Raw genomic sequence first — 23,306 nt, 5'->3', positions numbered from 1 at the left:
ACTTTATGGCAGTACAATTCCCATGCCATACGACTCACCTATTTAAAGCATACAATTCATTGGTTTCTAGTATTTTCAGAGTCATGCAGCCATCACCACCACCATCAACCCCACTAGCTTCTAACCCAACTGCCAGATGTAAAAATTAGTTAATTTAAAGAGAAAGAAAATCTCATGAGACCAAAGTAACCCAAAACAGAGAACTGCGGTGGCAACGTTTTATAGGAATCCACACCACACTGCCTGTAACTCTTAGACCATCAGCCCACTTCTTTTTCCCCTGAAACACACTCCAGCCTTCTAGTTGCTCCTGTCTGCGCCTGCAGCGGGGGGCGGAGGACCCTGACTCCCCTGGAGACCGTGACCCAACTCGACTCATTGCAGCCTGGGGGTCAGACACTGGCCCATCACTCACTGCCTCTCCTCTCTCACCAGGTGTTCCACTGCGTCCACTTTGAGTGTCCCGAGCAGCAGAGTGGCCAGAAGGACAACAGCGACGAGCCCGGGACAGGGGACGCCAGCGTGGCCGGTCAGCAGCTCGACCCCCACGCCCTGCAGGCCCCCAGCGGCAACTCCCTGCCCTCCAGCCCCGGCTCCAACTCGCGCTCACCCAACCGGCAGCACCAATAAAGGAGGCGCACATGCGGAGTGACTCAGGTGGCCAGGTGGCGCGGGAGCCGTGTCCGAGCAGGGATCCCTGTGGACGCCCCCCACACTCTCCCCCTGGAGGAACAGACCTGGCCGCGGAAAGGGACACAGAACGGGCTTCCTCCCAAGGACACAAAGGGGCTGCTTTATTCTCCTCAATTTGTTCAAATCAGGCTGGTCTCCAGAGGGAGAGAGTGGGTCTTCAATCTTCATCAAGTCCTCCATTAACACCCTACCTCTCTAATCTAACCCACAAAGGGCACGGAAGGAAGTAATAGACAGGCCCGGGTCAGCATACAGAAACGGCACGTGGACGCGGGCATGGAAGGGGGTGTATCAGGCCTTCACCTGGAGGCGCCCTGAGGAAGTAGGTTTCATAGTGTGTTTACCTTTATGGAACACATTGCCCTGGCAACTAAATGGTTTTTTATTTCTTTCGGTTACTCTCCATTTGCTGAATCATAGGTGTTCCAGATCTTTTTGAAAAGCTCAAACCGCAAATCACTTGTTTTAATCCTTTTGATGCTGTAATTTTCCTTCCTTAGTTTTGAATGGTGGAGTGTGGGGTAGAGCGGAAAAATAGCGTGTTCGTCTCCTCAGGGAGGCATGGAAGCAGGGCTTGGTGGTCTGACAAGGAAAATCCTTTGAGGAAGTTCAACAAAAAAAAACAATGAACAAATCAATCTGCGGACACTGGAGTTAATAATCACTTGAAGTGCCAGGTTATTAACCTGTCATTCCTGAAACGTATCCCGCGTTTTAAGCTTGGGAGGCTGACAAGGAAACAGCGATTGTGTCACCAGCTAATTGACCGTTCAGAAGTATGCATAGATAGACGGGCCCAGCTTCTGGCTGGGTCCCTGCCCTCGGTTTGCCACAGGTCAGGGGAGGTGCGTGGAGGCGGCCGCCTGCCGGTCGGTGTCTGGAATGCAGGAGGGGCCTCTCCCGCCCGCTGGTGATCAGTGGTTGTTGCTTTTCCCCCAGACCATAATACTCAGCCAGGGATTGGGGGAAAAAAAAAATCAATTCTAAGAAGCTTTCCTCTTAATCCTCATTGAAACCATCTTCTCTGACAGTTGTCGCTTGATCTGCTCTGTGTGTCTCAGTGGTGTCCGCCCCGCGCTAACCGCCCTGTGAGCCCCTCCGCAGGTTCTCCCGGTGGCCAGCTGTGGCGGTCAGGCCCTCCGCGTACCCTGCCTGAGGCAGGGTGGCCCTTTCTGTCTTAAGCACACATTGGTCGTGGGTGTGCAAAGAGCCAGTGGGTCGGCTCTTTCCTCCCAGTGTGACGGATGTAGATGTGAGTGGCTTATCGGTCAGGAGGAGTAGGGTCGCTTCAAGCTGCCTGAATAAACCAGATGGTTGTCTTTCTGCGGTTCCCCCTCAGTGCCCTTGACTCTGATCTCTGCATCCCCCCGTGTGGGGTGAGTGGAACCCCTGGGTTGGGGGGCAGCTTTTCACCGTGGCGTGGGAGGAGGGCTCCGGTAACAAATGGGGCCGCTCGCTTGCTCGCCGTGGGTGGGTGACCACCTCCCTCAGCGTCCAGCCCCTGGTCGCCAATTAGAGCCTGGAATTCTTGTCCACTCAGCACCTCCTCCAGCGGCGCGTTCACTGCAGACCAGGGAACAGGAGGAGCAGGGGACTTAGACACGGGCAAGGTTCAAATGCTTTGCAGGTAGCACCTGTTCAGGGGCTTCCTCATGGAGTCACCTGTCCGGAGAGGAGTCCCAGCCTGGAGGCCGGCACTGCTGACCTGGGGAAGGTCTGGAGCCCTTCTGGCCCCGCAGCACCGTCTGCGTCCAAGCACAGGGGACTAAGGCCACCTGGCCGCTCAGCTGCTAACCGGGAGGCACGGACCGCGCCCGGCCTGGCCAGCGGCTCGGCCCTTCTCGCTCGTCCCCAGTGAACCCTCTCCACCCTGAGGTCTGTCTGGAGAACAGAACTGTCTCCCGGCTCCTGCAGCACTTCACTCGCCCTTGCTCACATAAAGGGAAGGAAGGGACGGCGAGGCTGCCCCTCCCCGGCAGCTGCCTCCAGGGGGCTCTGGTGGTCTGGAAGCCTGTTCTGGAAGCCTGTTCTGGACGCTGACGAAGCTCAGCAGGGCAGCTCCAGTCTGCCTCCTACTACCAGGCAGGGGCTCTGGCTTCCCCGATGAGCCTTCTGGTTTGCGGAGTGGGGGCAGTCCAAGAACAAGTCCCCAGGGGCTGGCATCTCCAGAGCCCTGACCAGTCCTACAGAGGACTCCCCCCACCCCCCAGGAGCCAAATGGCCCCCAGACTCGGAGAAACCAGTGGAGCTGAGAGGGAGTGCAGAGGCTGAGACCCAGCTCCAGGGAGCCCCACCAGACCCCTCCGCCCAGCAGAGGGTGGAGGCCGATTCCCTGAGGAGCTGTGGGCACCAGGCTGAGGGTTTGGCCCGGCTGGGAGGGCCCATGGCTCCCCGCACCCCGCGAGGATGCAGCTGCACGGAGGGGGGTTGAGGTTGGGGCAGATGGACAGAGGGGTGCTCGTGGCCTCTGGCCCTTTGTTGAAAACACCACCTTTGCAGCCATTACCCAGGTCACGAAACAATGAGCGGAGCCTCTTGCCCTTCACTTTAGATAAAGCTCTGTGCAGAGTAAGAGGCAGACTTCTTTGGGACATTAGGGGAAAGCGTTCAGTCACCTCCTAGAGCTCCTTGGAGGGCTGGCTCTGAGCATGGCGGGCGGGGCACGTCCCACGTGTGCCCCAGTCAAGGCCAGCTCAGGTGAGGCCGGGTGCCAAGCACTCGGAACCTGAAACACACACCTGTCTTCCCGTATTCTCAGCGCTTTTTCCAATGTTCTTCTGATTTTAGTTAGAACCATGAGCCCATGATGGATGTGGGACTATTCTCAATTGCTCTTTAAATTCTCACTTTTTAAATCTTAGTAAATGAAGTGTGTTGATTGCTGACAAATACATTAAAAGTGTTTTATCCCTAGAACAATTGGGAAAAGAATTATTTTCAGCAGGAGTGGGATGTGTTTCTTAGACGGAGTCCTTGGCCAAGAAAAAAGCAGCTTCTGAATTGTGCAAAAATTGCTCAGGAGTTATGCTGTCGCCCCAGTTGTCAAACCACTGTGCAGACAGTACCGACCCAGTCAACTTCACCTCTTTTTTATAGTTTAGAAGATAACAAAATTGTAATCACTTATTCTTTCTAGAGCCACAGGGAAAGGAAGGTCTTAGCTATGATAAAAAGCAGAGCATCCTGTGTGCGGAGACCAGCTGGTAATAAAGCAAGGCAGTGTTCCCCATTGCCACTTCAATTAAGAACCTCCCTTCGGACAGAGAAGAAAAGGTGTCAAAGGAGGAAAACAAAATTAAATGTCTCCTTCTAGGAGTTTTTCCTCATTAGTGGTTTGCTTTTTGTGTTTTTTCCTGGTGCTATTTCACTCCCATGTTCCACGTGGTTGGCCAACTCCTCTGGGTGCGGCTGGGGCGGTGCCCGGGCAGATGGTGGTGGCCGTGGCCATGGGCAGCGGTACAAGCCATGCTCCGTTTATTTCTGTGGCTGCAGCCATCAAATCCGCGCTGTTTGTCCTGACAGTGGCTCCAGCGGGAGTCCAGTGCTCATTAGCAGCCTGAGGGATGTAAAACGCAGTCCATGGTTTTTATTATTGTAGTAGAAGTCGTCCTGGGCCTGGTGTCCACTCAGGAGTCACTGGAGGAGCTGGGAAGGATGGACAGGGCAGCCGGACACACCTGTTTCTCCCCCCGGAAGCTGACCTGGTCACACTTGGGTGACTGGACAGGATCCTGAGGCCCTGGCGTTTTGCATAAAATGAATGAGTGGTGAGGGGGACTTGCTGGAGGGTAAGCCAGCTTCCAGTACAGCCCAGCCCTGCGTAGGGGTGGAGAGAGAGGAGAGGACGTGCTGATCCTGCTGGTCTCTGAGACGGGCCACAGCTCAGCAGAGCCAAGGGCCTGCACACCCACCACACAGCCCGGGCCCCTGCAGTCAGGACCTTCTGCTGAACCGACGCGGCCTGGGAGCTGCCCCCACTGCAGAGGTGAGCACAGGTGTGCACTGCTGAAAATCACTCTTTTTAAAGTACTTATTTTAAAAAAATACTAAAGTAAGAATGCTCATGGAATAACCTAGCGGAGGGGTGGGGGTGCCCTCCTTTTCATCTGGCTCTGAGCTGCTGGTCACTTACTTCCAGACGGGCCCAGCCCTGTGTCCTTACACCCTGTCCTCTCCCAGCTGGAAGGCAGACTCTGGAAGGGGCTCCCTGACCCCAAGTGACTCTGCTTTTTTTAAAATAAAAAAACTCAAATATTCCCCCCAGAGGGCTCATGGCCTAAAGACTCCCCTCATCCCCTCATTGAGACTGGGGTCTTGAGCATTTACCATTTGCATCCTGCGTCTTTACAGCCCTGAGACCAGGGGAGAGGATGAGGCTGCTGCCACTCGCCCCAGCTACCGTCTCCGCTTGGCATCCTTGCAGCTGGGACAGCTGAAGCTGCCACCTGAGCACCAGCTCCAGGAGGAGCCAGGGCCCGTCAGGTGGGAGTGGAACCTTGGGGCTTGGGTTCCCAGGGACGCCCAGGAACACTGCTGACACGCTTACAGCCTATCACCAGGTGAGCCCCCTCCTGCCAGGTGAGCCCTGAGTTTACGGGACAGAGGCAGCCGAGCAGCAGTGGGGTGGACAGGACAGGACCAGCCAGTCCAAGGTCGCCATGCCGCGCATGGCAGGAGGTGGCCTCTGCTTTCCAGCCTGTGTTCAGCTGTCCTCCCCGATGGTCGCTTCTAGCCCCGGCTTCCTGGTTTACCCCTAGCGGCTACCAGAGTTTCCCGAGACCTGCCCGGGTCCTGACAGTAAAGAGGAGACGCTGTGGGCGGGGAGCTCCGAGTGCTGACCAGCTTGGGCCTCGGACAGAGCTCCCCAGATCTCAGTGCCCGGCTTTCCCAGCTGCCTTCTGCGGAGGGCAGCGCCAGCTCCGAGGGATCTGGGAGGAAGCGCCAGGAATCTGCCGTGGGGCTCTCCCAGCACTAAGGTCCTGAGGCTACAACGCCCCAGCCTCTGCAGAGAAGCTGGAGGAGGGGGAGGGGAGGCACAGACTCAGCCTCTGCGCTGGGGTGTGGGCAGGGGCTTCAGCAGAGAACTCAGCCCCTGTTTGTCTTGGGTTTCTGGGTCTGTGAAGGTTGCTGAGGGCCTCGGGGGCCTCTGGGTGGGGAACCGCTTTTCTGAGGCATCTGTAAATGAGGACTGGGTCCAGAAGCCCAGACGGTTCATTTGTGGGCAGAATGCAAGCTTCGTTGTGCACAACAGCCTAGGTGAGCACACATACAAGTGTGCATTCACAAGTCCTGAGTTCACAGCTGTGAGACACGACGTGGGCTCGCTTCAGGAACGATGCAGATTCCTGCGGGCTGTGGGCCCTCCCCCAGGGCTCCATGCCGTCCTCGCTTCTGGGCGGGAGGCGACAGCATCCGGGCATGCCTGTCCCCTGGGAGCCGAGCGAGCCCGTGGGCCCAGGTGGCCACCGCAGCTCGCCAGCGCCTTCCCAGAACTCCTCCAGGCTCCTGGGCACTGCAGACGCGGGTCACAACCTCCACCCTGAGCTGGCCCAGTCCTGCTTAAGGCCTGTGAGGTGATCATCAATCCAGCACTTACAGTCAGATGCTGGTCGTCTCCAGGGCTGTCCTTGGGGGAGGTCTGGGTGTCAGGTGTGCCGGGCCCAGGCACACCCACCCCCACACCCCTGGGGGCCCTCGGAGCTGGCACTCACTTCCTCCTGTCTCCCCCCAGGTATGCCCCCCCCTTGGTGCCAGCAAAGGCCGGCCCAGCAGACGCACCTCCACCCCAGGGTCCCGAGGCAGAACCACCCAAGAGAATCCGGCGCAGCAGCCGCAGAGCCTGGGCTCTGACGGACGGCTCCGACGGACGGCTCCGACGGACGAGTGAGCCCCTCACAGGGCCTCCATCTCATTCACCCTCTGGCCAGGGGGACCTTTTACTATTTTCCTGGTCATCAGATGGCTCTTAGGAAAACTGGCGAAACAGAGAAATCCAGACTGTCATACGATTGGTTTAATTTTTTTTTTTTCAGCAGGAGAAAAAAAGAATAAAGTTACAAGATTCTTTTAATATTTTCACAATGTTAAAACTAAAACTGGGCTCTAGGCTATGTGTGTAAGTAAATCTAGAACACAAAAGGGTTAAATAAGATTTTTCTCTTTTAAAGATACAAGAATTTAAGCTTTCCTTACATTTAACAAACTTCACAGAACAGATACTGCAGGGGAACAAGCCCTCCCCACCCCCCAGCTCTGCCATCAGGAAGCGACCAGGGGCTGCGAGCCCTGTGCGCGGCCGGCTCCCCACAGCGGCCAGTGGGGCCGGGAGGGTGCCTGGAGGCCGCTTCGTGATCGGAGCTTGGCGGGGCACCAAGGCGGGCCACATCACTGAGGACGGCCAGGTACTGGCCAGAGGGCCGTGGCTTGACAACAGTGGTAAACGCGGGCAGGCCTGGCCTCTCAGCCCTGGGCTGCCCGAGAGCAAGACCCGGGTCTGGGTCCTGAAGCAAGAATTAAGGCTGGAGATTTTGCAGCGGATTCCACTCTGGTTGGGAGGGAGCGGGTGTGCTGGGGGCGGGGGTGGGGGGGAGAGCATGATTTCTTATTTCAGTTTTTTGGACCGAAAACATCTGTAGTTGCAGATATTTACTGTTAATCTGTGGACAGAGCTGAGTGACCATTTGTTGTGGTAGGAAAGGGTTAAGTTGCTGGGTCCAACTCTCCCAGTAGCCTGTGTGTGGACAGCTCCAAACGGCCTGGATCGGACGGGGCTCGGGGCCGTCCAGACCCCTGCTCAGGCTCTCAAGGGCCCCTCTTCCCTCCTAGCCACCCCCACCTGACTGGTGAGGATTTCCTAACAGGGGCCAAACCGGCCCGTCCCCGCCTGGCCTGAGCTTCCGCCTCCACTCAGCCCCTCTGCCCTCTGGAGAGGCGCATGCTGAGCCACACGCCCTCCCCGCCCGCCCAGTGAGTGTCTCAGGCCAGGCCGCAGCCGTGAACCACGCTCTAAATAGACCCACCTCTGTCCCGGCGATGGGCACTGCCCCCTCAAACGAGCCTCTGCGTGGCAGAGTGGGCTGACGGCCCATGGACCGTGGGGCCGCACGGACCTGAGGGGCAAGGCTGTGGCCGCGTCTTCCTGGCCCTCGAGGGCTGAGCCCACTCCTGCTGCACAGGACAGAGCTGCAGGCGGCTCCCAGCACGTCTGTCGATTCCCGGTGGCTATGAAACATCACCTTTAAAAAACACCCAGCTGCAGAGGCCAGTCTGCCGGCCACAGCTGCTGTGCTGCCATTAGCCGTGTTTGATCAGGGCCAGGTCCCTGCACTCGGCAGACGGCAGGCCAGAGCCGTGGGGTCAGGGCACCCGGTCGCTGCTTGGGACCGGGGGCCTGTGCAGGAAAGGTGTTCTTGTTCGTGGGCTAGTCTTGAGTGGAGCTAATTTTCAAAGTGAGGTTATTGTTTCTCGTCTCGTGTGATGAGCGAGTTTTTTCATATCAATTCAGGTAAAAAAATTTCTGAAGAACCTGCCCCCACCCCCATTTCCCGCTCAATGGGAGAGCGAGGCCACCACCCAGCCCAGCCCCGGGGCCGACCCAGCAGCTGCCTGCGGCCTGGGCACGTATGGCCATCAGGCGTCCTGGCTACCGGGACTAAGGACAGTGAGAGGTGAAGGCCGGACACTAAACCAGAGCTTCCGGCAAAGCCACGTGCGTCGTGGGGACTTGACCACCAGCTTCTCCTCTAGTGACTCAGAGTCTCCGTCTGGAACGCTTTCCACTTAAGGCTTTTTTAAGTTTGACTCCAGCAGTGACAGGTATGTGTGGTTTTAAATCCACTAGCCATGCTCAAAAAAAATATTCTTCATGTTTTAATTTTATACAATGGCTAGCAGGCACCTTAGTAACCAGCCAGAAATCAATTTCAACCACCATCAACCCCTAAACTACAGTACCAGGATGGCTGGCTAAGGAAAGGAAACGGACTGGCTGTAGTCTGACGCGTGCCCAGTACAAGGTGTCTGGCTGACTTTGTCCTAAATAAGGCTAACATTAGTGAACTAAGAACAGCGTCACGTGGCGGCCGAGCTGGCCTTCAGGAGCACCCCTCCCCGATGCGCTGGCAAGAGCGCCCCACTTTCCGGTCCAGTTTCACCATTTTCATGATGGCTTCCTCTCGGCCACGGCCCATGTGGTCAAACGTACAGTCATGCTGCTCAGGGAGGCGATGCAACATACAGAACACGTAACCTGCAGCAGCGGGAGAAGCAGAGAAGACAAGGTTAGGGCGGCCCCTGCGGGCCCGGAGCCCAGCTCCCGCTCAGGTCCAAAGAGCGGGAGGACGGTCCAAGGAGTGGACAGTGGTCACAGCACGGGTTCCTGCTGCACCCTGAGGGTGGAACCCCAAGTGCCTCCCGCGGACACGCGTGGCCGGCAGCCCGTCCTCCCAGCACCACGCGGGTGTCAGCGAGCACAGAGCTGGTGGCTCGGCGCCTCCCGACCTGAGCAGGCCTCAATACCCACCTCAGGGCACCCACTGCTTCTAAAAGGCTGAGGGAAACCAAACTCACACACGAATGGGGCTCTCCAAGAAAAACGGGTCATTTCAAGTGTATTATATTTAAAGAGGAAAGAACAGAAATGTTCAGTCCAATTGGTGTCTCAGTGGAGCCTGGTACTTCCAACCCCACCTGGGGGGCAGGAGGTGAGGCGCCCCACCCCAGGCCTGCCTCTTCTCCTGGGAGTGGGCGGGCTGCGGGCCAGGCTCTCTGCAACCGAGAAGACGTAGAAGGAAGAGCTAAGGAGAGGCCCTCAGGGCGTCCGCAGAGGGGCTCAGAGGACACAGGAGCGGGAGCTGTGGGGGGGTGGACAGTCATCTGAGTTTCCTGAGTCTGTCTGGCCCTTTCCTTCAGGGAAGGTGCTGGAGATCTGGGCTGGCTCCCCCATCACCTCATCCCATCATCTGGTCACACCTCCAGGTCCCAGAGGCCCGACCTGCAGAGACTCGGAATCCTTTCCTAAACCTCCTCCTGGGCCTGTACACTTGGGGCCGGTAGTGCCCTCCCCGGCCCTCACCGGTGCGTGCCTCACCCGTTCCCCAGGCAAACGGCATCTCATCTCAGAGATCTCTCTCAAGCCCAGACCCCCGCAGGCAGAGTGAAGGGCAGCACCCCGTGGTCCGCCGCCCTCCCCATCCTCCATTCTCTTCAGAGAAAAGGGGGCGGAGGCAGTGATCTCAGGACAGCGGGAGCTGAAGCAAAGACTGGCTACGAAGGACAACACCTTAACTTTTAAGATCATCTTTACCGAGAGAAGATCCTCAGGACACTCATGGCTCTGCTCTGATGCCCTCATCACACCCAGTGCAGACATGTGCCCACGGCCTGAGCAGACAGGCCGAGCCTGGGCAATCCGTTGTGCGAAAAAACACTATTAACTGCTTCCCAGGCAGAGCAAGGCAGTGTGTTTGAGTCTAAATCGGGACGAGGTCTGAGGGAAGGAACAGATGAAACTGCCTCTTCAGAGAAGCTGAGCTCCCACTTGGCCCAAAAGCAAAGTTAAGATTAATGAGCCCGTGTGTTATATTTACTGATAAGTTCATTACTTGAAGATATTGGATACCAGTTGTCTTTCTCCTAAAGGATTTCACAGCAGAAGCGTGGATGGCCTCAATATGCATCCTTTGTCTGACGAACACAATCATCTTTTTGGAGCAAAGCCCACCCGGGCAGGGAGAAGCAGCCGCCAGGGCGGGGCGGGGGTGGGGGCACCGGCCGGCGGCACAGCAGCCAGAAGTGAGTGGAGACGTTTCTGTCACCAAGGTCTCACATGTTTCTACACCTTCGGCATCTCTAATAAGGGCGGGAGGCCCCCTGCTGCCCTTCCCTGCCTTCAGGATATTGGGGTGATGCGGAAGAGGATCCCCAGGGCTCTCCTCTCCTGATGGATGGTGCTGGCTGAATAAAAGTAGCAGGAAATGGATTAGCCCTGAAATTAACTCAGCCCTGGCTCAGTCTAACACCTCATTAGTCAAAGGCAGACGGGGAAGCAGGGGAGAGGCTCAGGTCTCACCACACCCCTCACAGCTCTGCTGCTGCCCGCCCTCTGCCCACTCCAGGCGACTGCCAACTCGATGGGTGGACTGGAGGGCCCAGCGTTCTGTCTGGAGAAGGAAACCAGGCACGACGACCACAATAATCCTGGATATTCTCCCCCCACCCAGGGATTCTCCCCAGCCAGGGACACCTCATTTCTCTATGCAGGTTCTATGCACCTGTCAGACACACCTTGACACTTGGCTTTGATTTCTGAAATGTGAAAACTACTAAACAGGTAATTGTGGGAGTGGAGCTGGTTAAAATAAAAGAAAAAAATTAGAATAGATGGCACTGTAATTCACTGGGGAAAAGTCTGGGGGAAATTTTGGAAGGCTAACTTCCCAAGGTGCTGCACTGAGGTTATTAGATGATATAAATTAAGCTCAATTCCCTCTCCTGTCAGCATCGCTCACCAAGTGGAAGATACACGCTAGAACTTGTCCCAAATGCTGAGCAGGTTATTATCTACCAACAACAGCCAACTGACTCATGTGTTTTGGTGTCAGTGGGTGGGGTGGACTGTTGGATACAGGAAAGGGGGCAGGGGTGACTGGTGGGTGGGCTGAATCTTTATCCTCTTTTCTCAGCACCCACAGACCTGTTTCCACTCAAGTGTCATGAACGTTCAATTACTCTCTGATGGAATTCCAGAGACCAAGCTGAGCACATGGAGAGATGCAAAATCAGGCTGCTGGGGAACAAGATTATCCTTGTTTCAGTGAGGAACAGTTTCAGAGCACAAGGTGTTTACAGCCTCCGTCCTGGGTTGGCCAGCCACAAGCTTCCTCACTCGTTCATCAGAAACCAAGTGGGCCCTTTCCCGAGAGGGTCGGCCGAGGAATGTGCAGGGGAAAGAAAGCTGAAGGACACAACTGATCAGAGGCGAAAGGGGCTTTGATATTACACAACATATCACTCTCACTCACATACATATATATTTTTCTCTACAGGCTCCTTACGTCCCCACAGTTCAGCATCAAGTAGTTTTAAAAACAACTTCGATATTCTTTTGCTTGTGATAGCTATATATCTAGTCCTTGGGAGGCATAAGCAGTGAAGAATATGATTAGAAGAATGCCAACCCTCCAACAGACAGGAAAACAGCCACGGTAGAAGTTTTTGAAAAACAACTGGTTCATAGTGCTAAACATGCTTTCACCTCAACCCCTCCCCCCGGTGTATCATACACACGGCGCCGCCTGGCTCCCGGGAGCCCTGATCACTGCTTCCCCAGGAAATACTGGCCTAGGAGGAAGCTGAAGAGCTCGGTTAGGGCTGCGGAGCTGCTCTTAGTAAATCTGCACAAAATACTGAAGAACTTGTGTGAGCGTTTGTTTGCTGGCATTGGAGATGAAAATGGGAGGGTGCAAAAGCAGCTGTCTAAGCACCGTGTCCCATGGCCCCACTTCAGGCCCCTCTCCTTCCGCTGCCTGGCTCGGCCAGGCCACCCTGGGCGAGGGGGCAGGCCGGACCCGCACAGGTGGGATCAGTCAGCCCCGCCCCCACCCCCACCCCCCACCCCAAGCTGCGCTGCAAGGGGTGCAGCAGCTACACCCTCAGGTCGAACACACCTTCAACCCAGCACGGAGCCACAGGGCAGACGAAGAATGGGCCTGCCCAGGTCACCCCAGCGGCTGAACGGCATGGGCTCCTCCTAGCAGGCTGTGGCCGTGGACAGCAAGAGACGGGGCAGAGCAGAAAGTACGACCCATGGCCCAGCCAGACACTGTCCTGGGTGAAGGACAGAGAGGCCGCTCACGAGCGGTAACAGGTGCATCGGGTGCTGCGTAAACTTGAAGGTGCCAACAGCTGGTGGCCGGGAGACATTCCCAGCAGAAAGGGGACCTGAGGCGCATTCTTCCAAGACTCACACAGGTCTGACATGCAGGTTTCTAAAAATGCTCATCCAGTGGGAACCAAACTTCAGCTCTTAAAGCCAACATCCTAAAGTCATCCATTCCACTCAGACCCCCTCATCTACAGCTAAACCTCACCTCTGCTCCCAGAGAGATGGGTGTGGGTGTTGTGAGACCACCCACCAGGACTGAGAACAGTCGTGACAGATGCCATCATTAAGCAAAGATGATATAAAACCAACACCTGACTGACTAGAAGTGCTATGAAAGTTGTAACAATACTTCCTGTTTCACTCGTTTACAAAAATCAGTGACAATTAACTGCCCAAGAGAATACCCAGGGCAGAGAAGACAGGTCTCTACCTCTGAGCCCTGCTGGCAGCAGGGCCCTGAGGGCCTGAGCCAGATTACAGACCTGTTGGCCAGTCCTCCCCGCCTCTCCCCCTCCCGGCCGGCCAGTCCTCCCCGCCCCCCCATCCTGGTGTTGAGGAGGGGACGGTGGGTGGAGGAGCCGGAGGGCCAAGGGCGGGGCCAGCCTCCCACCTGCAGGCAGCAAAGCCCCCACCCTTGGCTGAGGCCAGGACCCCCAGGCCTCTCTTCCCTCTGAACCTCAGGAACTGAGCAAGGGGTTGGAACTGTCTTTGGGTTTGGAACTGTCTTTTTCTTCCATGGGATTTCCTAAAGGAGACAAAGCGATGCCAAAATTCACAAAGTCTGAGCCCCTGACATTTTTATTCAATCCCTGCCAGACAGAAATGTTGCTTATTGGCTTTATCTTGGAGTAAAAAGCCCCACTTAAAGCTGGCACGGGGCTTGCCCAACAGTCCAGGGGTTAAGACTCTGTGTGCCCAGTGCAGGGGGCCCAGGTTTGAGCCCCGGTTAGGGAACTAGACGCCACACGCAACAGCTAAGAGAGCGTGCCACAATGAAGAGCAAAGATCCCACATGCCACAACTGAAGACCCGGCGCAGCCAAATAAATATTAAAAAAGATAATAAAGCTGGCGAAATTGCGCAGATCTGGATACTTACGGACTTTAATTAAACATTTGTTTTCTGACAGACTTCCCCTACTTGGGGGCTCTCTGGAGACAGCCATGTTACTGAGGCCTCAGACCAGGGTCGGCCTCAGCTCCAGCTGCTTCAGTGTTTTCACCCCACTCACAAGAAATGTTTTACACTTTCTTGCTCATTTGGATTTCAGAATGTCAGAGGTTCAAGCAGATCCTAAAAACACTGACAAGCCTTGGGGACTGCGGCACTGGGAAGCCGTCTCCGGGCCGCAGCCTCGGGTGGCGCTGTGTGAGCGTGCTGTCTGCACTGACACGCCTGTCCCTGCACATCTCCCGCCAGTGACGAGCCCCAGGCAGGTGTGTCCCGGCAGGAGGAAAATCAGACACCTGTTATTCAGACAGCAAACGGAGCCCGCCCAAGACCTCCCAAAGCTCTCTGAGATACCTCAGTAACGGACCCTCCAAATCTCAACTCATCGGTAAGGACCATTTGCTCTCTGAGTTGTCTATTTCAAATGTAAACAACAGTTGTGCCTGACTCGTGTCTGAAATGACTGGGCAAGCTCGATATAAAAGAATCACATTTTTCCAACAACATAAAAGTTTCTTAAAGCGCAGGACGGCTAACTGACCTCGTAGCTCATTTGTAAGTGCACGTTGGGAACAGCAGGTGGCTATAGGAACGCTTGTTAGAAAACATTAGCCACTTAGGCTCCCACCAGCAGTGATCCCTGGATTACACCTCCTCCACTGACCCAGTGCCCAAGGCAGAATTTGTAGCACAAAAACGCATTACAGGAGCTTAATGCATTTTATTTTATCAGGCCCATGGTACAGGCAAAGCAGCGGAAGGTGTTTCAGGAATGGAATGCGCCTGTTTCACATTCTCCTCCACCAACGATTTCGCACAGTGGAGGGAAAAGCAATCACACTCCAAGAAACAGAGCTGGACCCCTGCTCCCTGAGTGGCTGCCACAGAGCTTGGTGGGGCTGGGGAGAGAACGGGTGGATGCACAGTCAGCCACCCAGGTGGCTGCAACCAAAGCCACTGTGAATCACCAAGTGGGCATCCGTCTGTCTGTTTTCCAAGGGGAAGCAGAACGTGCAATTCACAAGGGCCCAATGGACTCACCGGGCTTCCCAGGTGGCGCTAGCAGTAAAGAACCTACTTGCCAATGCAGGAGATATAAGAAATGTGGGTTCGACCCCTGGGTGGGGAAGATCCCCTGGAGGAGGGCATGGCAACCCACTCTAGTATTCCTGCCTGAGGAATCCCACGGACAGAGGAGCCTGGCGCGCTACAAGTCCGCAGGGTCGCAAAGAGTCGGACACGATTGAAGCGACTTAGCACACAAGCAATGTACTCACATCACCAATTTAATAAAAACCAGTAAACAATACCAAGACAGCTCTAAAACAGACACAATTGTTTGTTTTTCCCAAAATCAATTAAAATATCAAGTTAGATACAAGCTAAATGCTACAACAAAAAGCAGTGTGACAGAACACCAAGATGCATGAGCCCGTGCAGAGAGCCGGTGCGAAGGCCCTGAGAGCAGCCAATGGCCAGGAGACGCCTGTGTCACAGCCCAGCCTGATGGAGCTCCCGACACGGTGTTCACAGCCACAAACAACCCACCACCCTGGTCTCCTTTATCGTTGTCTCTTTAAACAGCCTCTTTTCTGCAAAAACGCTGACCTCTTTCCTCCACGGGGAATGCCCGTCCACTTCTAGGAACAGCTCCTTCTATCACCCGACATCCAGGGAACAGGCCTTCCACCTACCATTTCTGCCTATTTTTCAACAGTGTGTGTGTGGGAGAGAAGGTGGGCCAGACCTGGGGCTGGGTACCTGCCCCAGGAAGGAACCCACGCCATTAGCTCGGACCTGTGAGAACCACACCCCCCCACTCCAACTTCCCTCTGTGAGCTCTTTAACCCCCCAGAGCACAAGGAGAAGGGGGCTGGCTGCAGGCTCACGTGACACTGGGCTGTGTTATCTAGAGATGAACATATATTTAAAAACTAAGAAAATGGCTCAAGGCAGTTTCTGCCACAGGAAGAATGACTTGCTCTTTCAAATATCATTTTATTTCAGTAGCTGAAAACACGGAGCATTAGCCTCTTAGAACCTGGAGCAGTTTTCAAGATCCAAAAGCCCTAGAAGATGCCTGCACTCCTGGCCACCTCCCCCAGCCCCCGCCAGCCCCCACCCTGGGGGGGGCTTCGGGGCAGTCATGAGGAACTGCTTTCTAGAGGAGACCTCATCCTTCTCTCGCAGGCTCCTGACTGGTTGGCCATCTTTCAACAGTCTCCTGTCCTTAGAGTTTACCTTCTCAAACAGAGGGCTCCTAGAAAACCAACTCCAAACCTGCAGCAGAGGCAACAGAACGGTCGAGCCTATCCTACCCAAGAGTGGGCGAGGGCAAAGTGGGCAACCCAGTTGCCAGGCCTCCCTGAAGGCTACGCTGGCAAGAGCCACTCCACCCAAGTCACAGGGCATCCGAGTGGCGAGGCCCTCAGGGGAGATGAGACTGCAGATGCCGCGTGCCCCTCCAGAACAGTGCTGGACCAAGAAAGGAACACCTGCCCCATTTTCTCTGCCGGCCCTCCATTCCACAGGCTGGGGTCATGGGGGAGACAAATACGACAGACCCTCTGGCTAGTGACCCCCTGCTATGGCAGGTCCCTTAGAAGAACCTCAAGTTCTCTTTCTGAAGAATTCAGTGAGGAGCCTGTGCACCGGAGCCCACGTGCTAGATTCCGTTCCAGCTGCACGGCCCCAACAGCCATGTGGCTGCTGCTGAGCCATCCAGCCTTTCAGACCGCAGGCGTGGCTCCAATAAATGGGGTTGTTACAGGCATTAAGGGCTGGAGCAGCTGAAGCCTGACTCGAGAAAGACCCACTCACTCACCGGGCTTCACAGAACCACTCACCCATCGGGCTTCAAGGCTGGGCCCCCTCCCTGCTCCACCCCCACCCACAAGGCTTGCTTCCTGCGCCGCCCCTACCTCAGTCTACACTCTGCTCCGGTCTCCTCTTCTGACAAAGGAGAGACAGCAAGGAAGTCTTCCTGTGAGTGTGTGATGCACACGTCTCCCCTGTCCCTCTGCACAAACCCCTCTGCATACTATAAATGCACTGCCATAAGCTGACAAGCTCAATAAAGATTTCTGTTGAAGATATGCAAATTTTAGAAAAACCTGATTTAAATATATGACGACTACACAGGGCAGCCTGGAAAGTAGTCAGTGGTTAGGGACCCCATGAAAGGGATGCAGAAACTTTCCAAGGACAGCAGGGAACAACTTCTTTGCTCCTGTGAGGGCTTCTCCCAGGAACGGCTGAGAAGTCCGCAAGCCTCTCTCCGAAGCAGAGGCAGAGCGTGTGCGTTTGCCAAGTTTGGTCACGTACTGATCGCATGCTGAAAAGCCTGTGTCTACTTCCCAAGAATGTCAGGCTGGGAGCTGGTGTGAAAGGATGAGCGGAGAAAGGAACGGGCTGGAGACACTGCAAACATGATGTTTCACCACTGCTGTGCCAGCGTCACCTGCACGCATCTTATGTTCTTCTCTGAAGAAGAAAAGTCTCACGCTTTTTGTTTTCACCACACAACTCAAAAAGGTCATTCTGAGAACCTTGAGAGTACAAGAACGCTTTTCTCTATTTTCACAAATGTGGGCTTTAAGGTCACAGGCCCCACAACATCTGCTGTGCGCATGTGAGTGTGAGGCAGGAGGGCGGGGTCGGGTGGAGAGAAGAAGGCCAGAGAAGCGAGCTAACGTTGGTTAAATACACCCCTCCTGAAGGGAAAGAGGCTTACTCTGGGGCAGAGAAATGTTTTAGCTGAAGATATGAGTTCAAATTTGAAGTCAGACTATAAACTATATACAGGTAGAAACTCCCACCGAATGGACAATTCACTCCAGGATTTGGGAGACTTCCCGTCTAGATGTGGGGGAGGAGCTGACCTCATACCCAGTCCTTCACCAAATAGTTCCAGTCTGGGTATTAAAGAACCCCATGAAGGAACCTGAACATTTCTCAATCCCAAGGGCCCTAGTCAGCTGACTCCCCATGGGCTCTGTGATGCCCAGTTTTCTGTGTTGTCCTTCTCCTTCTCTGGTAGCACCTCATCTACTGTCCTTTAAATATCAGAAGTATTCAGCGCTGGACCCCATGTTCTCTCCCAAGGTTTAAATTCTAACTGCACATGCTGCCCCCTCTGAACTCTCTCTGCCCAGATCACTCTTCAGAGCTCCATGCCTCCGTATCCAATTTTCTCCTTGATATTTTGGCTACCTCAAGTGTAAGATGTCCAAAGTGGAACACACACCTTCTCCTTCAGTGTCCCCTAACCTAGAAGAACGGGGCCACCACACAGCCACTGGCTGTGACACAACCCTGGAGCCATCACGGCATCCTCCCCAATGTTCACGTTCAGTTAGCAAGTGCTGTGGATCCTGCTTCCAAAAACTAAATCCAGTCTCTTCTTCCCATCCACACAGCCACCACCCAGTTATGACCACCAGTACCTCACACCCAGGCCGCTCCCCAGCCTCCTCCAGCAGCCAGAGTGAACCCACACACCCCAGCCTGTGACACCGCGCTCTCACTGAGACTCGGTAACTACAATCTCAGCGCTCCTGTTCTGGCGGCCTCTCCTGCTCTTCGCGCCACTCACCCCTTGTACACCGTGTTCAAGACAAAGGGACCTCACTGCTTTCTTGCTTCTGAAGGTGTCGGCTTCAACAGCTCTTCCTGGGAAGATCTTCCTGGAGCCTCAGATTAGGCTAGGGACCTATTATATGCTTTCATCTCCTGGACTTTTCCTTCAACCACCAGTCATAGTTATAATTATAGGGTCATCTGTGTAGGATTTTTTTTCATTTAACTTGTCTTCCTGACGACATTTCATGAAAGCAAAAAGGCTGCCTCTATAACTTACCACATGCCTCCTATGGCTAGAACAGTGCATGGCTTACTCACAGGTTAGTTACAGACTGTGTTTTTCATTACTTTTAAAAGATTCATGCACCCCAATGGTCATAGCAGTACTATTTATAATAACCAAGACGCTGAAACAATGTCCTGTGGCAGGAATGAGTGCAGCACGCAGACGGAACAGAAAGAAGGCAGGCCCGGGTCGTGGGGAGGCCGGGCCTCTGCCTCCAGCCCACAGGGGCCCGCTGAGGCGCCCACATCGCGTTGCCCTCCTCCTGGTCTCCACTCCCTCCAAGCCTTCTCCCTCACAGCCCTTAGATGGATTTTTTTTTTTGGTAAGGCTAATTGAATTGAGATGTACTTTTTTCACAGTAGTTAATTAATTCCTCTTCTAATAGGTAATATGTGAATATAACAGAAATTCAGTTTGTATAAAATAATACTCAGCAAAAAGTAAGTCTCCCATCCCATTCTCTCAGTTATCAACCCACAGGCAAAGCAACCACCAGTTCTGACACATCCTCAAGAATGAGCATACACATATGTTTGTGTTCAGGTCCCAGAGGGCTGTTTTAAACTCGTAAATCCCATCATGAAACTCACTGTGTAAACCCCTCAGTGTCTGCCCACTACTTTTAGAATAAAATTCTGACACCTGCGAAGGCCCCCTGGTCCCATCTGATCCCGCCAGCCCCCGCCCGCCTCGTGCGCCTCTCTGGTCCTCAGATGGAGACGCCAAGCGGCTCTGGCCTCCAGGGCTGTGGCTGTTCTTCCCCAGCGCTCCAGACGGCCAGCTCTCCCAGCTTCTGTGTCTCAGCCCCGCAGGCTCTACATCCTGCCCCGTCTCGGCACTCCCGTCTCTGCGCTCACTCCTCTCAGAAGCTGTCTCCTTCATGCTCCCTCACTGACTGCGTCTTTCCCCCAGAGAAGAAACGCACCAAGAGGGCAAGGACTTGGACGGTTCTGTTCTCTGTTCCTCGGGAGCTCAATAAAGATTCGTAAGCAGAATGATGGCACCCCACTCCAGTACTCTTGCTTGGAAAATCCCACGGACGGAGGAGCCTGGTGGGCTGCAGTCCGTGGGGTTGCTAAGAGTCAGACACGACTGAGCGACTTTCACTTTTCCCTTTCATGCACTGGAGAAGGAAACGGCAACCCACTCCAGTATTCTTGCCTGGAGAATCCTAGGGACGGCGGAGCCTGGTGGGCTGCCGTCTGTGGGGTCGCACAGAGTCGGACACGATTGAAGCGACTTAGCAGCAGCAGCAGCAGCAAGCAGAATGAATAAATAATTTGAGTCAACATTTTACACAAGGAAAAGGACTTCCAGCAATAAAAAGAACGTTTAACACTGGTGCCTGTGCCCCTCAGCCCCTCTCCTGGAGAAGGACCACGAGCACCACGCAGTCTGCCCCCAGCCCCCTGGGGACCAGGTGGAGCAGGCACACTCTCAAGACGATTTCTGCCTGGCTTCAGCTTCGGATGGATTCCTTGTTTTTCCCTCCAGTAGCAAGTTTACTTTCCTAATTATGCTTTTCTGTTGCCATTATTAATATGAGCCTATATTCACTGAGCTCACTCTGAGAGGCAACCCAGAAACGTCTAAGATGGCATTAGACGCTCTCCTGGAACTAACTCATGATCACAAATGAGCTGAGCACAGATAATGAAGAACCGGATATAACCATGTAGGTTTCCACTGACATTTCTCATTTTACCCTAGCATTTTGGCCAATTACTCCAGATTCCGAGGAAAATTAATCCTGGGGTAGCATCCAGTTCAAGGGAGGAGCAATGTAACTGACGCAAAAGAATTAACACAAAGCTGGGCCTTTAATCTGTATGTCTGGGACTTCCCCCTCTGAACCTGTAACACTGCAGTGCATAGCTCTAGATAACACAAGTCATTGAATGTACTAATCACAAGAACTCACAAACTCCATCGTGTGCTGACTCACACTCCTATCTTCCACTGCAGAGCAGAAGCTGGCCGCTGCAGGGCGGGGTCCTCACCGGTCAGGGAGGAACAGCCCCGCTCCCCTCCTTGAGGGACAAGCGGGCCGCCACTGGACTAAGCCTCCCCAACCCACAGGACAGCAGCTGCAGCCTCTGCCCGCCACCTCCCACCCTTCGGCCTAACAACCCATCTGCTGCATCACAGGGAGTATCTTCACAGATACTTCACAGAAACTCTGGCCAAAAAAGAGCATGTGACACATGCACGAACTCCCCCCACCAAGCTCCCCGCAGCCCCAGAGGGCTTGATGGAATAAAGGGAGTGGGCCTGGCTGGCTGCTGCGGGAGACAGCCCCAGGGGGAAGTGTCCACAGGCCAGGCACCTGCGCCCAGGCGTGCGCCAGGCACTGCATGCATGCGTTACCTGCACAGCAGTGGATGAGGTACCCAAAGCAAAGAGGGGCGTTTCTTATCATCCAGCTATGTCCCAGGCACTGTTCCGGGGTAGACAGTACACTAGACGGTTGGAGTAGCCCTAGCTCAACTCCACAGGCAACAACAGAGGAAGACAGCACCCTCCAAGCCACCGGAGGAAGTGGAGGGGCCCCTCCCAAGTGCACACCACCCTCGGAGCCCGTGCCAGGGCCCCCGCCGTCTCCATGCTGCTCTCTCCCCCTTTTCTGTGACTTGGTAACCGCGGTCGCCTTTACTGCTGATCCGACTGCAGAGGGTGTTCTCTGGACGGCAGCTCGAGGGCGGGTCAAGTCTGGAGGCACTGAGCCTCCACACCAGGTGGTCTCTACGTTGCTGCCCCAGTCCCTCTCAGAGTGCAGAAGAGGCCTTCATTCCCTACTGGGTTCCGCCTCGCTCCCAGCAGGGACGGGAATGACGTCTGGCCAACAAGGAGACACGGAGGGGTGAGAACTTGTAGAGAAGCCAGCTGATGCGGTCACTTTAGGCACATCAATAATTTACAGGACAGACTCCTCTCCCCTTTCAGTCTGGGGCCTCTGAACTCTGCTTCAGGATCTCACGGTCAGTCTTGACCACCCACATGTGCAGTGTGGAAGCTTGTCTTCCACCAGCTCCCAGCATTTCCTCCTCGCCTCACCAGCACTTGAGTCTCTGGGTCTCAGGCCCTTCATGGGTCTGTCCCCAGGACCCAGCTCCCTGGTGGTATGACTTGGAGTCTCAAAGGCTGAAGAGTTTGAGCGACACCAGGCACCGGATGTGACTCACCAGCACGTCACCTGAGGCTCTGGTTAGGGCAGCCTTCCCACACAAGTCTTCCAAAAACGCCTCACTCCCTAAATGCAAGTTCTCTTTTAGTGATGCTGCAGAGCCTGTGCTGCCGTCTTGTCACGGTCTTATTCGGGCTCACTGCCGCCAACAGGCAGCCAAACTTGAAGTGAGTGGCAAGGCTCTGCCTGGAGCCTGCCTCTCCAGGGTCCAGGAGTCGAGGAGTAAGGACTCTCACGTGATCGTATCAGAACTTTGGTCTGCTTAGGTAAAAGCACTTTCTAGAAGCAGAAACCAACTTCATTGATATTGATCTCTTCAGAGGAAAGGTGCTATAGAAATCTCATCTAATAAATAAAGGATTCAAGCTCCGGTGTTGGGCTGTCAGTCCAGGAAGGGAGAGAAGCTATCAGGCTCAAGGAGTCAAGAGTATTTATTGGTCATCTGGGCACTGTTTACAGAGCTCTATTTTAGGGGCTGGGTGGAAGAGAAGAAGAAGAAAAAGTCACTAGTTCCTGCCTTTAAAGATGGCTAAAGATGCACAGAGAGGAAAATGCTGAAGGACACAAGAAGCAAAGCAAGAAATCACCTGCAAATAAAATCAATGCGCTCCAGCTCCGTGTAATAAATCGGGGGCACTGAGGAGAGGTCACTGGCCAAGGTGTCGTGGAGGAGGTATTTTCAAGGAAAACAAGGACATGAATTAGCACTCAGGAGAAAATGGAATGAACACGTCAGTAAAAATTAAGTGTCGTTGTGTCTCACATTACCCAGGCGCAGCAGGGGACACAGAGGTGGCAGAGCCATGGGCCCTGTCCTCCAGAAGCGTCATATCCCAGTGGAGTGACAAGGGGCACATAGGACAATGGACCCCATACAGTAGGCTACATAAACTGTCACCATTCACTAAACTGCATCACTGAGACGGGGAAGAGCTCAAGGAGCAACCAGGACCCACATGGCTGGAAAGACGGACAGCTCACCCTGCAGTCACACACTCGCTGTCTAGGGCACCCATGGCCCAGGGTGGGAGTGTGAGAAAGTGGTAGGATCCTGGGAGCTCAACAGACCTGGGTTCTGTGCCAGCTGCTCCCTTAATATTTCTGAGTTACTTGACGTCAAAGCTTGAGCTGTCCACCTCTGTAAAAAGGACCATCTGTCCACCCATGCTTTTGTAAGGGTCACACGATATAACATGGCTGCAGGCATCTAGCACGAAGTAGGTGCTCAATAAAGCTGCTCTTCCTTCACCCAGAAGGTCCCAACTGCAGCGGTACAGCGTTCACCCATTCACTCATTGAGGCAACACCACACACCAGCTGCTACAGCAGGGGCTGAGAGCTGCGGAAGAACACAGAATGCTCCCTGTCCTCCAGCGCTTACGGTGGAGGAAGGACAGACATGCAGGCAGACAACTTGAGTATGTTCTGAGGACTACAACAACGGGTGCCAACCGCGGACTCCACAGACGGCTTCTGAGCAGCCCCACGAGGAGATCAGCAGGCGAAAG

General features: G+C 54.6%; 3 protein-coding genes and 1 long non-coding RNA gene across 8 annotated transcripts in view; 3 read left to right on the top strand and 1 right to left on the bottom strand.

The window, feature by feature from the left end:
- The window catches only part of BTBD9 (BTB domain containing 9), a 396,006-nt gene extending 391,987 nt beyond the window's left edge, over positions 1-4,019 (top strand). For 3 of the 4 annotated variants that reach the window (XM_081523212.1, XM_081523209.1, XM_081523210.1), the window contains one exon: positions 436-4,019. In XM_081523212.1, coding sequence (XP_081379338.1) covers positions 436-630 — 195 coding nt within the window. In that variant the 3' untranslated portion in view covers positions 631-4,019. The remainder of the gene's footprint in view (positions 1-435) is intronic. The other variant, XM_081523211.1, reaches the window with a different exon arrangement.
- LOC145518545 (uncharacterized) lies at positions 1,648-6,763 on the top strand. The gene is made up of 3 exons (XM_081523216.1): positions 1,648-4,678; positions 5,044-6,266; positions 6,425-6,763. Exons 2-3 carry the CDS (start codon positions 6,070-6,072, stop codon positions 6,660-6,662), a joined length of 435 nt encoding a protein of 144 aa, XP_081379342.1. The 5' UTR covers positions 1,648-4,678; positions 5,044-6,069; the 3' UTR covers positions 6,663-6,763.
- Positions 6,692-23,306, bottom strand: part of ZFAND3 (zinc finger AN1-type containing 3) — a 318,359-nt gene continuing 301,744 nt past the window's right edge. For both annotated transcript variants that reach the window (XM_081523213.1, XM_081523214.1), the window contains one exon: positions 6,692-8,941. In XM_081523213.1, the coding sequence (XP_081379339.1) occupies positions 8,787-8,941 (155 nt within the window). In that variant the 3' untranslated portion in view covers positions 6,692-8,786. The remainder of the gene's footprint in view (positions 8,942-23,306) is intronic.
- Positions 8,648-16,840, top strand: LOC145518550 (uncharacterized). Its single transcript, XR_014062965.1, has 2 exons — positions 8,648-11,023; positions 11,376-16,840. It is a non-coding gene; the product is annotated as an uncharacterized LOC145518550 (long non-coding RNA).

Source organism: Giraffa tippelskirchi, chromosome 8, assembly GCF_054371585.1.
Source record: "Giraffa tippelskirchi isolate mGirTip1 chromosome 8, T2T-mGirTip1v1.2.pri, whole genome shotgun sequence".
In the NCBI taxonomy this organism is placed as follows: domain Eukaryota; kingdom Metazoa; phylum Chordata; class Mammalia; order Artiodactyla; family Giraffidae; genus Giraffa; species Giraffa tippelskirchi.
Note: the sequence above shows the minus strand (reverse complement) of the source record. Positions and strands in the feature narration are given on the sequence as shown.

Bases quoted from the DNA above. Each gene is read 5' to 3' on its own strand.
- LOC145518545 (XM_081523216.1), top strand. From the start codon at position 6,070: ATGCCGTCCTCGCTTCTGGGCGGGAGGCGACAGCATCCGGGCATGCCT. The intron at 6,267-6,424 runs GTGATCATCAAT...GTCTCCCCCCAG, and splicing joins TCCTGCTTAAGGCCTGTGAG to GTATGCCCCCCCCTTGGTGC.